This window comes from Elgaria multicarinata, chromosome 9 (genome assembly GCF_023053635.1).
Source record: "Elgaria multicarinata webbii isolate HBS135686 ecotype San Diego chromosome 9, rElgMul1.1.pri, whole genome shotgun sequence".
Lineage (NCBI taxonomy): Eukaryota > Metazoa > Chordata > Lepidosauria > Squamata > Anguidae > Elgaria > Elgaria multicarinata.
The window spans coordinates 13,535,161-13,551,295 of record NC_086179.1 but is presented as its reverse complement, the minus strand read 5'-3'; the positions used below and the strand labels follow the sequence as shown (position 1 = coordinate 13,551,295).

Below are 16,135 nucleotides of genomic sequence, written 5' to 3'. Positions count from 1 at the left end.
TGTTTTTTGTTGCTGCTGTTAAAATATTGCAAGTCAGAAACACTTGCAATTGACTGCAAATCAATCTTCTGCCCATCCCTATAGTAAAACATGGCTGCTTCATAGAGGATTTGGATTGGGCAAATAGGATGGTACACTTCACCACAGTTTTGAATTCTGCTGGCTCATGATGCTTTTTCGCTGTGCCATACATATCTTTTTGTTTCATGGTGTTTTAATGTTTATTGTTGATTTTAAACAGATTGTTAGTTGTATTCTCTTTTGCATTGTTTTGGGGACAGAAAGGCTAGATATAAATAATTTAAATCAAAAATACATAGGGTTGGCTCCAGATTTAGTCGCACTTCGAGAAGACTAATTGAAATCAGTAGGAGTGAAGTTAGTTATGATGAACTTATGCAGCTGAGTTCAGTGGATCTACTCTAAGTATGACCGAATTGTCAACCAAGGCATTGATCCTTTTAATTAAATCTGTAAAATATGGATCACGTTAATGGTGCTATGGGATTTATTAATGACAACTTAACTAAGGCCATAGCTAGACCTAAGGTTTATCCCTGGATCGTCCAGGGGTCAAACCTGTTCATCTAGGTGACACACAGGGGATCCAGTGCTCAGGCAGGGGCAAACCCTGGATGATCCCAGGATAAACCTTAGGTCTAGCTGTGGCCTAAGAACACAGGAAGCTGTCTTAAACTAACACATATCATTGATCGGACAAAGTCACTATACCAGCCGTTTCCAACCTGGTGCCCACCAGATGTTTTGGACTTCAACACCCATCAGACCCAGCCAGCATGGCCAATAGTCAGGAATTCTGGGAGCTGTAGTCCACAACATCTGGAGGGCACCAGGCTGGGGAAGGCTCATGAATATACTGACAAGTAGTGTCTGTTCAGGTTTTCTGATCCAGGGTTTCTACAGCCCTATCTGGAGATGCTGACGTTCGAACCAGGGACCTTTTGCATGTGAAGCATGCACTCTATCGCAGAGTTATGTCTCCTTCTAGTTCTTTTCCAGTTTATTTCCTTCATGTCTAATGCAGAAAGCTGTCATCTGTTAGTAATTTCTTAACTTTGTAAATAGCTAACAGGTGGATTCAGGCCTATTTATGGCAAAATACAGTGCCCTCCACTTACGTGATTATTAATAATTTCTGTAGTAATTTTCAATATACAAAGTGTTGCAGATTTTATATTAAAGTTATGCCTGGTGCTAAGCAAACTTTGGACTCCATGCCAGTTTAACCACTTGTGTCCTGGTAAATGTGTTTACAATGAGGGCACTAATGTAAGGACGGCCCCAAAGCAGATCAGGGGTTTAACCAAGGATATCCAGCATGTTTTGAGGTAGATATTTAAAGCTGGATCTCCCACATCCATAGCCAATATTACAATGCACCACAGTGGGTAGAGATTAACTCCTTAAAATGGATTCAGACCAAAATTCGAAGGGTCCATCTAGTCCAGCATTCTGTTCACACAGTGGCCAACCAGACATTGGCCAGGGACCAACAAAGCAGGATATGGTGCAATGGCACCCTCCCACCCATGTTCCCCAGCAACTGGTGCACCCAGGCTTACTGCCTTAATACTGGAGATCACACAACCATCACGGCTAGTAAAAGCCAGGCTGAGCAAAAGCCAGGAGACCACGAAATATTTGGTGGTCAGAGGAAACGTGGATGGCCGTCTGGGGAACTTCAGAGGGCAGGATTACGACTCCTGGTGAGTCAGATTTGGCTTGCAAACCTAAGGTTAAGCACTCCTGTTCTTCATCATATTCCCATGAAGCAGCAAACCAGATGCTGATAAATATATGCACAATAACAGAGCTGCTGAATGCATGTGAATCCAATATATATATATATATATATATATATATATATACTGGTACACAATTTTGGATTGCAAAACTAAAAGCAGAAAGTTTTTTTGTTTTGTTTTTTGTTTTTTGCAGAAGCTGTATGAAGGAGCATTAATTCAAACTGAGCTTTTAGTCTGCTATAGTGCTGTCTTTTTTCCCTGTGTATGACCTTAGTTCTACAGAGATTCTACGTATCTCGTTCTAAATTAATGTTAAAAGCACCCCAACTAACCCAGGAAAATACAGGACCATTTACTCTCCACTTAAGCCCAAATGGATTAGTATTAGGAAGCCGTTGCTAAAAGTTCTGCAATAGGGACTAATTAGTTCAGCCGTCCATGCCATAAATTCATGACTAGATTATCTCCTTTATCTCTGTCTTTTGTCACTATTGTCCTCTTATTTACAATGTGTTCCTTGGGATTGTGGTATAGTTTCCTGTCACAGAGATCATGGGGGAGGGAGGAAGGAGGCCTAAGTGATTCTGAAAGGGGCTTGTAAACAGATAGCAACTAGGTAAATGAGTAAGTGCAACTATGTGTTGAGAGCCATATGCAAAGATAGACATTGCCACTACCAGCTTTAGAATTCTGCAAACTATAAGCAGTTGCTCCCAGAGAGGCCGTGGCTAGACCAGGCCTATATCCCAGGATCATCCCTGTGCATCAAAATGACACACAGGGGATCCAGGGAGCAGGCAGGGATGACCCCTCCATTTGCCTGGGATAATCCTTAGGTCTAGCTAAAGCCTAAGTAAGGCCACAGCTAGACCTAAGGTTTATCCAGGGTTCGCCCCTGCCTGAGCACTGGATCCCCTGTGTGTCACCTAGATGAACAGGTTTGACCCCTGGACGATCCAGGGATAAACCTTAGGTCTAGCTATGGCCTAAGTCTCTTTCTGTCCCGCTGCTATCTGAAACATATACCAAGCAGGATATTGCACTATGAAAGCGGTATAAAAGGCAGGAGCCACACCAAGCAGGATATCGCAGTGTGAAAGTGGCATATAGTATATGTCAATGGGACCCAACAGTTGTCAGTGCACTTCAGTACCACTATAAAGCAGTAGTGTGGCTCCTGCCTTTTATATACCGCTTTCATAGTGCAATATCCTGCTTGGTGTAGATTAGGCCATGGTTGTCAGGAATGCAACACAGGGTCTTCTTGGTGGCTGCTCCTAGTTTCTGCAAAGAGAGACAAGCTAGCTCCATCTTTGGTATGTTTAAAAACATTTTTTAAAATTATTATTATTATTGAGATATGCTTTTGACTTTTAAATGGACTTGTTTGCTGACATAGATCTTAACTGCTGGGCGCTGTTTATTTCTCATCTGTGTTTTTAATCGATCTGTTTGATGTTTTAATAATGACTTTTATATTTTGTTTCATAGGTTCCTATTGTTAGCCACCTTGAGCACTATTTCATGTAGCCTTCCCCAACCTGGTATCATCCAGTTGTGTTGGGACAAAACTAGGGTGATCCTATGAAAAGCTAGACAGGGCTCCTATAACTTTAACAGTTGTAGAGAAAAGGGAATTTCAGCAGGTGTCATTTGTATGCATGCAGCACCTGGTGAAATTCCCTCTTCGTCACAACAGTTAAAGCTTCAGAAACCCTGTCTGGTCACGGTAGACAGGACTCTTGCAGCTTTAACTGTTGTGATGAAGAAGGAATTTCACCAGGTGCTACATGCATAAAAATGACACCTGTTGAAATCCCTTTTTCCATATGGTCACCCTAGACAAAGCTTACCTCTCAATGGACATGCTGGCGGCAGGACACTGGGACTTGTGACCCAACAAAATCCAGAGGGTACCAGATTGGAAAAGGATGATTTAGGGCAAAGATGGGAAATCAATCAATAAATAATTGTTTAGAGATAAATTGACATAGTCTAAGGGTGTTATTGGTCTGGAAGTTGGAGAAATTTGCAATGGAATCAAATCTGTTCAGATTTCTATGAATCTGACCTGTGGATTCCAGCTTTTCCTGAGTTGCACGGATTCCACTAGCTTGCAGTCTGCGTGGGTTTTTTTTAACTTTCCGTAATTGTGCACAAATTTAGTTATCAAAAATATATATGAAATACAAAAACACTTGCTGAAAATGTGCATTTCTTCCACAGTCCAAAGCGTGAAACTGTACATTTGAGGGGGATTTGCACATTTTCGCACTTGCGAAAGTGTGGAAATGTGAATTTGTGCACATCCGGGAATTTGAAGGGGGGGGAAATCTGACTCCGTCAATGAGCAGATGATGGAATGAAAGGCCCCTGACAATTCTTGAAATGGGGACGGAATGGATTTTACCAATTCTGTACATCCCTAGTTACTGAGTCAGAGAGTTGTCACAAACCAAAGTATTTCCATCAGAAGTGGAATACACAGAGAGACAGACAGACATAGTTTTCAGGCAGCGATTCTTATGTGACTGTCTAGTCTTGTGAAATGTAAATCACTGATTGGTTCTTATCAGTGGTATCTTTTTTCCAAGCACTGACAATAGTGGCAAGACTTTCCCTCTAAATTGGTTTTCATCTCATAGATAGGACATCTGAATTCACTCTGGGTTGCCAATTGTGCTATCGTTCTTCCAATGATACTCATATAGTGGCTACGTGTAGACGTGGAGGGTTGAACATTGAGTCAATGCAATCCTGCTAACAAAGATGGGGAATCAACAGCCTAAAAATAACTGTGGCCTGGTTTGTATAGTTATTGGACAGCATGATATATGGTGTAGGTGATGCACGAGGGGGGCCTGATTTTCACAACTCTTCTATCACCAAACACAGTGAAATTTTTGTCCAAGTTAACCATGTGTGTTAGCGATGTGTGTCAGATGGCCTCTGAGTCAGATGGCCTCCAAACCAGTCCAAGCAGAACCAGGCCATTTCCCAAAGCACTGAATTGGAATTTGAGTAGAATCTGGGGGTTGTAGGGGGTCACAACACGGATCTAACAAGCATTAAGTGGCTACTGAAGGAGCCTTGAGCTTCTTCTTCTTCTACAACATGAAGGGGATTGAAGAACAGGGCATATACTTCATTGGATCATAGAAACAGCAGCATGCAGGACTGGAATCACAGCTGACCTCCCATAATATATATGCAGATAGTTGTTGCTTGCATTTTAAGTTGCTGAAAATACCTCTACAGTCTGTCACACTGTAAGTTTAAGCATCACAATGGGATATGTATAGGCACTGGGTGAACTCCAGTTCTTGGGAGCATGGAATGATTTCACTTAGGACCTCTTCCTCAAAAAACCCACCATATCTGCCCATAGTTTTAGTAATCCTCGAAACCACCTACACAAGTAGCTAGTTCATATGAAGCTACCATAGACTGAGGCCACAGCTAGACCTAAGGTTTATCCTGGGATCGTCCAGGGTTCCCCCCTGCCTGAGAACTGGTTCCCCAGTGTGTCACCTAGATGAACAGGTTTGACCCCTGGACGATCCAGGGATAAACCTTAGGTGTAGCTATGGCCTGAGTCAGACTATTTGGCTCATCTAGCCCTGTTTGTCTACTCTGACAGATGGCAGTTCTCCGTGGACCAAAGCAGAGGCATTACCTGAGAGATCCTTCTTAGCTGGGAATGCCAGGGTAGATCACGTACAACTTGGGGTCTACTACTGAACTAATGAAAGCTAGCAGTCATTAGAGTGGGCATGTCTACACCTGAGGGTGTAGAGGGAGGAAGGGGGGAGGATCACGGACTTACCTGCTTACTTGATGGCTGTGCGACATCCAGAAGGGAAGAGAGACGTCGCGGCCGCCATATTTCCCCCCTGGAATGGAGACAAAATGCAATTGCACTTCAGTGAATGCAAGTTTGTTTGTTTGTTTTAAAAAAACAACAATCTTGCAACTGCTCCCCCCTCCCACCCTGATGGGCACGGACTGTCCCTGTGCAGCTCCGTGCCCATTTCCAGAACCCCGCTGCTCACGGAGAAGAAAGCACAACCCAGGAGCAGTGGCCACGCCACCCGTGCTCCTTGGGATGGTCCCAGGACCATGGAAATATCAGGAAATCCGTGGTCCCAGATATCCCGGGGAAAGCCCCTGGTCATCCCAGGTTGCCCCCGGGATCCCCTATGCATCATGTGGATGCACGGGGACGACCTGGAGATGACCCCAGGATATAGGCATGGTGTGATATGTCCAGAGTTGGACTGTGATTGGGGAGACCCAGATTCTAGACCTGCCCCCTGCCATGATGCTACCTCACAGGGTTGTTGTAAGGCTAAATTGAAGAATAGAAGGACCATGTATGCCACCTTGGGCTCCTTGGAGGAAAGGCAAGATATAAATGTATCAGAATAAAGTATGTGACAACATTTATTTACTTATTATATTTATATACCGCCCCGTAGCCGAAGCTCTTTGGGCGGTTTACAAAAGCATTTAATATTTGAAATGTTAACAAATACATTGGCCAAAATGTCCCACTCCTTCGGCTCCCCATACACGGTTGTGCAGCACCTCATGCTCCTTCCTTGCAAGGAGAGCACAAAGGGGGGGGGGCTTTTCCATAAAAGCCAATTTTATGTAAATAGGCCTTTATGGAAATGCCCCCCCCCCTCTTTATGCTCTCCTTGCAAGAACTGATAGAGCATGAGTAGACAGGTCACTGAGCTCCCCATGGACTTGTGTGGCCTGGCTCACATGGGCGGGCTGCAGCAGTGACTCGGGTCTCCTCCCAGCGTGGAGTCGAGTAAGTCCATCCATCCCTAGACACCAATCCAGTGGATTCTTGGGCTTAAATTTCTAGGGCCTGGCCCTGGTCCAACCCAGTAGCTTCATGCATTCAAGCAACTATCTCATCTGCTTAGGTGATGCCTTGTTCCATCCGCTATGGCAAAGGAGAGGTGGGCACAGAAATGAACTTTGGGGGCTACAGGTTGCCTGCATATATATATTTTTTTACACTGACTCATTGTGTCCCTGACTCCTGAATGCATTTAGCAGGCCTGGAGTAGAGTGGGAGGGGGCATGCAAAAGCTTCATCCAGTCAAGGTAATGAAAGCTCCTTGTAATGCATTTTTATTTCTGCAGAGGAAATTAACCAGTTGCTAATAACGGTATGGTCTCTAGGCCAGACGGTCCCTTTGAAAAGTTAACATGTACTCTCTTTCAGTTCCTAGTAGGGGGTAAACAAATGCCAGAGCAAATACACATAAGCACAAAAGTGGAGAATAGCAGTTCTCTGTCTTAGATCCAGATAGTAAGTGTGGCTATTGTTATTTAGATGGAACATACTGGAGCACTTATCTTTTAGTACACTCCATTTTCGAACTGAATGCAGCCCTAATCGCAGGATTGAAAGCTATTGTAATTGTGCACCCTTCTAAATGCTGACAAGAATATACAATTACATTGTTTGGAACCGAGTTTAATGTCCCCTGGGTTGTATTAGCATTTGTATTTTACTTATGCATTAAAAAAATCTGCACAAAAAACAAGGTCAGAATGTAAGAGTTATAAATATTGAACTCATCCACAACCACCCTCTCTTTCTCTCTCTCTTCCCTGAAAATCCTGAAATAAACAAATAATGGATCCCCGTGTACTGCTTCTAGGTTTCCCTGAGGCTGTGGGAATCAGGAATCCTGGACCGGATGGACCTTTGGTCTGCTCCGGCAGGGCTCTTCTTCTACCTGTGAAATGTATGCTTAGTTTATTGGGTTTACTGCTGCAAGATGTGGTGATGAACATTTGCTTAGATGGCTTGTAAATAGACTTAGGGATCACCAAGCTATTTGGGTCGATGGGCACATTTGGAACGTATAGAGCATGTTGTGGATGCACTCACAAAATGGCTGCCACACTTGCTCATTCACAAAATGGCTGCCATAGTAGGTGTGGCCAGTCACAAAACACTCCTTTCCCAGAAGTATCTTGCCTAAGAAAGTACGTACGAGGCTGAGCTGGAGCCAGAGTCTTAAAATGCAAAACCAGTCTTTTGAACCCAAGCAAAGATGGCACTGGAGGGAAACCCTTTGCTTTGGAGCATGTCAGCCTTCCCATCAAATGCTGGACAGGGATAACTTGGCTTCAGTCATCCATGCTCTGGTAACCTTCAAATTAGATTACTGCAATGTACTCTATGTGGGGATGCCCTTGAAGACTGGAAGCTGCAGCTTATGCAAAATGCAGTGGCCAGACTGATAACTGGAACCAGAAGGATCGAACATATAAGACCAATTCTGGCCCACTTGCATTGGCTGCCTGTACGTTTCAGAGCCCAATTCAAGGTGCTGGTTTCAACTTATAAAGCCTTACACAGCTTGGGACCACAATACCTGACGGAACGCCTCTCCTGACATGAACTTACCCGTACAATGTGCTCAACATCTAAGGTCCTCCTCCGAGTGCCTACTCTGAGGGAAGCTTGGAGGATGGCAACAAGGGAGAGGGCCTTTTCAGTGGTGGCCCCCCAATTATGGAATGATCTCCCCAATGAGGCTCGCCTGGTGTCAACATTGTTATCTTTTCAGTCAAGACTTTTCTCTTCTCCCAGGCATTTCACAGCATATGCTGAGTTTTTTAACTGACTCCAGAATAGCTGTTTTAAATGGATATTGCTGGTTTTATGCTTTTAAATTTTTGTATATTTGTTTTTAATATTCATTGTTTTTAACTTTTGTAAACCACCCAGAGAGCTTCAGCTATGGGGCGGTATATAAATATAAATAAATAAATAAATAATTTTTTTAAAAAAAAACTTAAATGAGGGGCGCAGAGTCTGGTGACCACCAATAGAGGTGTCCATGGGCCTGGGTGGATAAAAATCAATGATTTTATTTAAAAATAAATAAATTAAAAAATCAGATTTTTGTATTATTTAAATTGGATTTTTTTATTTAAATTGGATTTTTTTTAATAAAATGTTTTCTGAGAAAAAATCTATCTAAAGATAGTTTTCTATTTAAGATACATTATAGTCCAAAGGTTATTCATCATGAAATAAGGATTAGTTTTTAATTATGTAACATGAGGCTGTATATTTATGCAATGTTTAAATTTTTTAGTAAATGAATTCCGTTAATCCATTCACAATGTCATGCTCTTCCAGGGGTTTCTGTAAGATTATTGGGCAATTTTCCTATCTAGAAGATATTATCACAGATGCTTGGTTTTACAGTCCTCAAAACTGTGAATTTGTGTCTGCAGAGATCACAATCCCATTGTTCCTTTGCAAATCTATGTACACAGAATCAACCCCTTACCTCTTAAGTGCTAAGTTTCAAAAAAAATTCAATGAATAGATTGTTGGGAGTGGAATAGATCTGCACAAGAAGCTAAGATTAAAACTAATCTGAAAAGTTGTTAGTTTAAAAATGAAACCTTCATCTGGTTGTAAATATTAAGATTATACCAGCAAGAATGAGTCTTTGGTAACTCTGAGTTGTGTAAAATATAGCGAGGAAGAGTGCACCTTCTTTTGAGTGGGGGGAGTAACATGTTTAGCCTGGAGAAGAGAAGATTGAGGGGAGACATAATAGCACTCTTCAAATACTTAAAAGGTTGTTACACAGAGGAGAGCCAGGATCTCTTCTCAATCCTCCCAGAGTGCAGGATACGGAATAATGGACTCAAGTTAAAGGAAGCCAGATTCCAGCTGGACATCAGGAAAAACTTCCTGACTGTTAGAGCAGTACGACAATGGAATCAGTTACCTAGGGAGGTTGTGGGCTCTCCCACACTAGAGGCTTTCAAGAGGCAGCTGGACAACCATCTGTCAAGTATGCTTTAGGGTGGATTCCAGCATTGAGCAGGGTGTTGGACTCGATGGCCTTGTAGGCCCCTTCCAACTCTGCTATTCTATGATTCTACGATTAAATCAAGTCTTTCTGAGTAGTGATTTAAATCGTGATTTAAATCAAATCCACCCTGCCATGGGCATATTGGTGCCCACAGCCACCATGTTGGAAACTCCCAAATTAGCTATATTCATGGACGATAGGTCTATTCACCATGTTGGCTATATGGAATCTCCAGGTTCAAAGAGAACAAATGGTTCTGGATTCTGGTTGCAAAGGAGCTGCAGGAGGGGAAGCAACTTTCCCTCACATCCTCCTTGAGGACTTCCTGGAAGCATTTGATTGGCCACTGTGAGAAGCAGGATGCTGGAAGAGTAGACCGACCCTTGACCTGATATAGCAGAGTTCATCTGCTGTTCTTATACCTGGCAGTACAGCTCCCTTCGCACTTCTCCCAAGATTTTGCAATCTCTGCAAAGCATTTATCATCCCAAACTTTTCCCATTATTTTTATCATTATTTGTTTGCAATGCCTGTGTTACTGGAAGGGGGGGGGGAATTCTTGCCCCAGCGTGCTCACCACCACACTATGTTTAAACACATTGTAAAGTGCCTGTAATTGTAAACACACCGAGGGATATAATTACATGTAGCAGATTTAGGAGCTAATTCTTCGCCTTTTATTTTATTTTATTTTTTCTCCCCCACTCTGCATTTTATCAACATAATTATATATATATTTCTGACTGCAGACTAACACCCTGAAATTGACAAGCATCCATTATGAGCAGAAACTTGTTCTCTAAATTGAAAAACAATACGCACCAGGTTTCAATGTGCCCATTGTCATATGGAATGGCTTTGTTCCGTAAGAGGAAAAAGCTAATGATTTTGAAACAGCAGGTGACAAAACACATTCTTTTTTCACACTCTCCCTTCTTATCAGTTTGTTGATGAAGTCATTATGAACTGGGGTCCATGATGGGGTAGCTCTTATTTTTAGCAGATAGACTTTTAATGAGTTCTATTGTGCCGTCAGTCATGTTGATTCGCTTACATTTCTCTCTGTGTGTGTTTCTCTCCCTCTCTCCTTTCCCCCCCCTTCTTCATTCAGAAACCCCCAGTATTGAAAAGCTGCTATCAAAAGATTGGAAAGACAAGCTTCTTGCCATGGGATCAGGGAACTTTGGAGAAATAAAAGGTAAACCTTATTTTCTATCGATCGAAGAGATGTGGGGAAAAAATAAAAAATAATTAAAAAAAACAATAAATGTGATTTCAATTAGCATGAACATAGCTCGCAATCTTTTGCTCTTTCCATTTTGCACTTCTTCACCGGAGAGGGGAATGATGGCTTTGGAACCAATGATGCTCTTCAGAGCATGCTAAAACTTGGTGGGGCCTTTATGTTGCAGCTGAGACTACCTGCATCTTACTCCTGAAGATCATTACTAAACAGGGTCCTGGAGGGCAGGCTACTGTCAGCAGAAGCAGGAGAGTGGGGCCATAGCTAGACCTAAGGTTTATCCCTGGATCGTCCAGGAGTCAAACCTGTTCATCTAGATGACACACAGGGGATCCAATGCTCAAGCAGGGGCGAACCCTGGATGATCCCAGGATAAACTAGGGTGACCAACTGTCAGGATTTCCCCGGATTTGTCCTGGTTTTTGTTCTTTCCATGGTGTCAGGGGGGATTTTCTATCATTTTCAATAATGTCCTGGAATGACACACCTTCCCCTTTAAGGCTGCCATTAGCATGGCAGGAAGGAATGACATGCTTTCTTGAGGCACATCATTCCCCTACCCCGAGCTCCAATTGAGGTCTTAAAGGGGAAAGTGGGTCATTCGTGGACATTATAGAAAAGGCCCCAATTGGAGTGGATGGTGGTGGTGCAGAATGAAATCCTTTCCCCTCCTCCACTCCAATCGGGTTCTTTAAGGTGGAGGGGGAATAACATACTTTCTGCAGGACTCAGAAAGCTGCTTCCCCACACACACACTAGGTGTCCTCTTTTTTGGTTTCCCAAATATGGTCACCCTAGGATAAACCTTAGGTCTAGCTGTGGCCTAGGTGCCTGGGAAAGAGCCCTAAACAGAATGCTAGATCCAGAAGGGCCTTGGCTGCATTTGAATGGGAAAGTTATAGTGTGCTCAGAGGAGCAGCACCGACTGGCTGGAGATGGGAGCTTAGAATAGGACCCTGTGGGAGTGGCTGCACACCCTGTGCACACTGGATGTAAGACTGCCTCCCCCTTGATGCTTCTGTTTTCTCTACTGCCCAGACTGATGACACCCTCCAAGGGCAAAGCTGCAGGTTTGACGTTCCTCTGAACGAGAGAACACTACAGATGCATGATGGTTTTCTTTTGTTTACGAGGAACATAGGAAGCTGCCTTCTATGGATTCAGGCCATTTAGCTCAGTATTGTCTGCACGGGTTGGCAGCAGGTAGGGATGCACGGATTGTGTAAAAGCCATACTGTCTCTGTGTTTGCAGATTATCAGGCGCCTTTCATTCTGTCATCCACCCACCGACGGGATCAGATTTTTTCTTTGCAAATGCGCACATCTGAAAATGCACCTCCCCACACACACATGTTCAAATTCCCCCCAAATGCACATTTTCACAATTTGGTTTAGGGGGTAAATGCACACTTTGGGCTGTTTTGTTTGTTTTCTTTTGCATATTTTTCTACAACGAAGTTTGTGCAAAATTCCCGAAAGTTAGAAAAATGGCCCCACAAGTCCACAGAAATCCTCCTGAAAGGGGAAAAACCAGTCCACTGTAGAATCTGCAGGTCGGATTCATAAAAAAAAGACTCTCATATTCAGGAATGTAACAAGTCCAAATGAGCTTCCAAAAAATAAATAAATCAAAGAATTGCAATGAGCTCAAGCATCACATGTTCACCCATCCGTAACTCTCCTGTCTTTAGTTCCCATTAATGAAACATCTACTAACTATCACAGATTCTTAGGAATCCATCCGTCAGAATTAAAATCAAGGTAAGAAAAATGGAGAATGGTTGGCTCCATTTTGCTCCGCGCTCTCTGGGGTCATCTACACCAGCAGGGTATTCCACTATGAAAGCGGGAAATAAAAGGCAGGAGCTACACTACTACTTTATAGCAATATTGAAGTGCACTGACAACTGTTGGGGCCCATGATATGTACCATATACCACTTTCATACCACTTTCATAGTGCTATATCCTGCTTGGTGTAGATGTGTCCTGGGCCCCAACACTTGTCAGTGCACTTCAGTACCTCTATAATCCAGTAGTGTAGATCCTGCAGTGCACTTCAATACTGCTATAAAGCAGTAGTGTGGCTCCTGCCTTTTATATACCGCTTTCATAGTGGAATATCCTGCTTGGTGTAGATGAGCCCACAATGAAAAGAAACAAATGGGGCTTGCCACTTGGTAGAAACATCATTCATTTCCCCCCAGATTATTCAGTTTTATCAAATGATGGCCTCCCAATGTGTGTGCATGTATGAATTAGAATTAGATAAGGATAGAGTATGGCACGGAAATTGACCTGCCCACATAGGTATGTGCCTTCAATTCTTTCTCATTCTCCTCCTGCCCTTCACTTTATACTTCAGTTTGACTCCTTCTAAAATATGAGTAGCTCTGTTACAGTGTCAGCGTTTTTGGATAACTGATTCTGCTGCATTAGCAAGAGATACTTGTGTAGGAGTTAAGACACCACCTACGCTCCAATTTACCATCCTGCGTGTGCTGCGGTGGACCAAAGGCAGAATGCCGTTACTGCGCCCCATTGCATGCTCATCTTATACGTCTGTATTGGGAATGATCCAGCCTCAACTGGGTCTCCTGTGAACGGAATCTGCTGGAAAGTCTTGCTTGATATTGGCTGAAATCTGACTGTTCTATCTGTGGTTTTTCTGTGGTTGCTCATTCACATAAGTGAGTCATCGCTTGATGCTAAACTCAGAGAGCAATAAACATACGTGTGTGAAGTGGTCCATGCCTTTTTATTTGAGGTTAGTATAGAAATGGTTGGATTTACTCACTCCCCCTCTAGTCAGGAATGCTGGCATCTTGAACCTGGTGTTCTTTAGAGACGCATCATATTTTACCACTTCTAGAGACTGTGATGCCTATCAAAATGGCAACGAAGCATCTTTCCCCAAATAGAAGCTGTTTTGTAAATAGAACTTATTTCAGAATGCTTCTGTTCCATTGACTGTACACCGCTGATGCCATTATCTATAGAACCTTAATAACATAAACTCCACAGATATCCTATATACTAACAGCAAGCTCCTTTTCTGAGTGTAATCCATATGTAGCCCAAACAGCATCATTTATGCCCAAGTGGGTGGTATCAAAAGGCTTCTGAGAACCCCAAGATTTGCAGAAGTAGGGGGAAATCCCCCCAAAAGTGGGGAGATTCAAAATGTGAGGACTGAACATACTCTCTGCTCATAGAGTATATGGGAAACAGAAAATGAGAGAGGCGGGAGAATGGAATGGTATATTCTGAAAAAGAAGAGAAAAGGGTTAAGCTGAGTGACTGGAACCCTGAATCATAGAATCATAGAACCATGGACTAGTAGAGTTGGAAGAGGCCTACAAGGTCATGGACTCCAAACCCCTGCTGAATCGGAGCCCTTCATACTGCAACCTTTTGTTGCAGGCCCCACTTGTGATATACTAATGTTTATGAAGTTTGACTCTTGAAGGTTACTTCTATACAGAATAATTTTGGTTTGAGTTGGTGGTGCGGTGAAAGTTTTTCTGAAACCACGCCACCCACGCTTACCTTTTTTTGCTTTTAGTTTTCTTTTTTTTAATGTGGCAGTCACTCTTTTAATCACACTTCCTGCTGCTAGGTACCGTTTTGTTTTGTTTTTCTTTCTTTTCTTTTCTTTTTAAAAAACTATTCTTCTTCATCTCCAGGCAGGAAACATTAGTTCCACCTTCTGCCTTTACTCTGATGATGTACTTACTGAAGCCAAGTCAGAGTGAGGGCAGACGTGACAACTGATACGTTTTGCTCTGAGGTGTATCTTCTGGACTATAACAGTGTGAAGCTCTCCTTATGATATGACATTGAGATTCTTGGGCAGAAATATTCCATACGGGGCAAAATACGAGTTGCCTCAATCCTCTGATAACTTATGGGCATTACAATTTCAGTACAAACATTGTGCTTTCCTGTCCCTATGGGCTCCCCAATATACAAGTCTGACCCATGTGTATAAAGAGATGTATGTATTAAAGTATGCCTTTCACTGAACTGAATGGATAAACCCACTCTCAGGGAGCTCCTTGTGTAACTTCACAGCACACATGGGTTTCTAGGTCAGAGCCAAAAGTGTTAATCAGATCATGGATACGATGGTGAGGAATTTAGCAATTAGACATTCCAATGTATATTTTTTGTACCATGTAAACTTATCTTTTAATGAAGCACATATAGTTCTATGCCATTTTGGGGGTATCCCTGGAATCTGGAAACATATTTATGACTTTCCGCAATATTATATATCTATATTATAGATATTATAGATAGATAGAATGAATATATATATATATATATATATATATATATATGATACACCAAGCTCATTTTCCTCCTCCAGTTGCCTAAATATGCCAATTGCACTGAGAACAGGCTGTTGGTAGCCAGAGTTGGTGTCAGAACCTGGCATCCTTGAGCAATTGACAGGGTCCCAGGGCCCTTGCCCACCTTGGTGGGACCACTGCTAATGCCTGCCTTGTGCCTGTTTTAAAAAGAAAGAAATTTGGCCAAGTGCTCCAAGTGATAATGGATGGATGGCTCTAGCCATCATCGATATTTCCCACCGTTGAGGGCACATCAGGAGCATTGTGGCAAATTTCAGTGGTGGCTCGATCTAGTTGCCCAGTGTTACTCAGAGGACTGCTGCTATTGCCAGATAAACCTCACAGGACCCACGGATCAACAAGGGAGTCCACTAGGGGGCACTTTGCCCAGGGATCCATCAATCCTAGAACCAGCCGTGATCACTCATCATGTAGAAATAAAACACAGAATTGCTTTCATCCAGCAAATTGGAAGGCAGTTTTCCAATGACACGCTCTTTTGCATGCTTAGATGTTAGAGGGTGATTTTTTTTAAAAAAAAAAGAGAGAGAGATGTTGCAGGTGCTGGCTATTGGCAAGTGGATTGTATCAGTTGCTGAAGAGATGGGCATCTATTCAGAGTCCCTGTGATCTCGTTTTGTTGCAGGGCAATAGTTTCTCTCCATTCCTCTTCTCTGGCTGTTTCTCTTCCTGGGTTAAGCTTGACAGTGGTTGCTGCTGTGAGCTGCTAACATGAAAGCAATTTCTTTGGGCTTCTGGACTTGCCTGGGGGATGTCGGGAAGGCAAAACCTCAGCCTCAAAGGAGGATCCACTGCCTGGCGTTGTAATGTTAAAGAAGAGGCGCTTGACAGGCATAATGTTATTTCCCCCTTTGTGTTTTGTGTTTCAATCCTGTATCGT

The 16,135-nt window shown here is 42.8% G+C and overlaps 1 protein-coding gene across 7 annotated transcripts in view; it reads left to right on the top strand.

The window, feature by feature from the left end:
- SOX5 (SRY-box transcription factor 5) overlaps window positions 1–16,135 on the top strand; it is a 606,763-nt gene that overhangs the window by 314,325 nt on the left and 276,303 nt on the right. For all 7 annotated transcript variants that reach the window (XM_063134784.1, XM_063134786.1, XM_063134785.1 and 4 more), the window contains one exon: window positions 10,749–10,835. In XM_063134784.1, coding sequence (XP_062990854.1) covers window positions 10,749–10,835 — 87 coding nt within the window. The remainder of the gene's footprint in view (window positions 1–10,748; window positions 10,836–16,135) is intronic.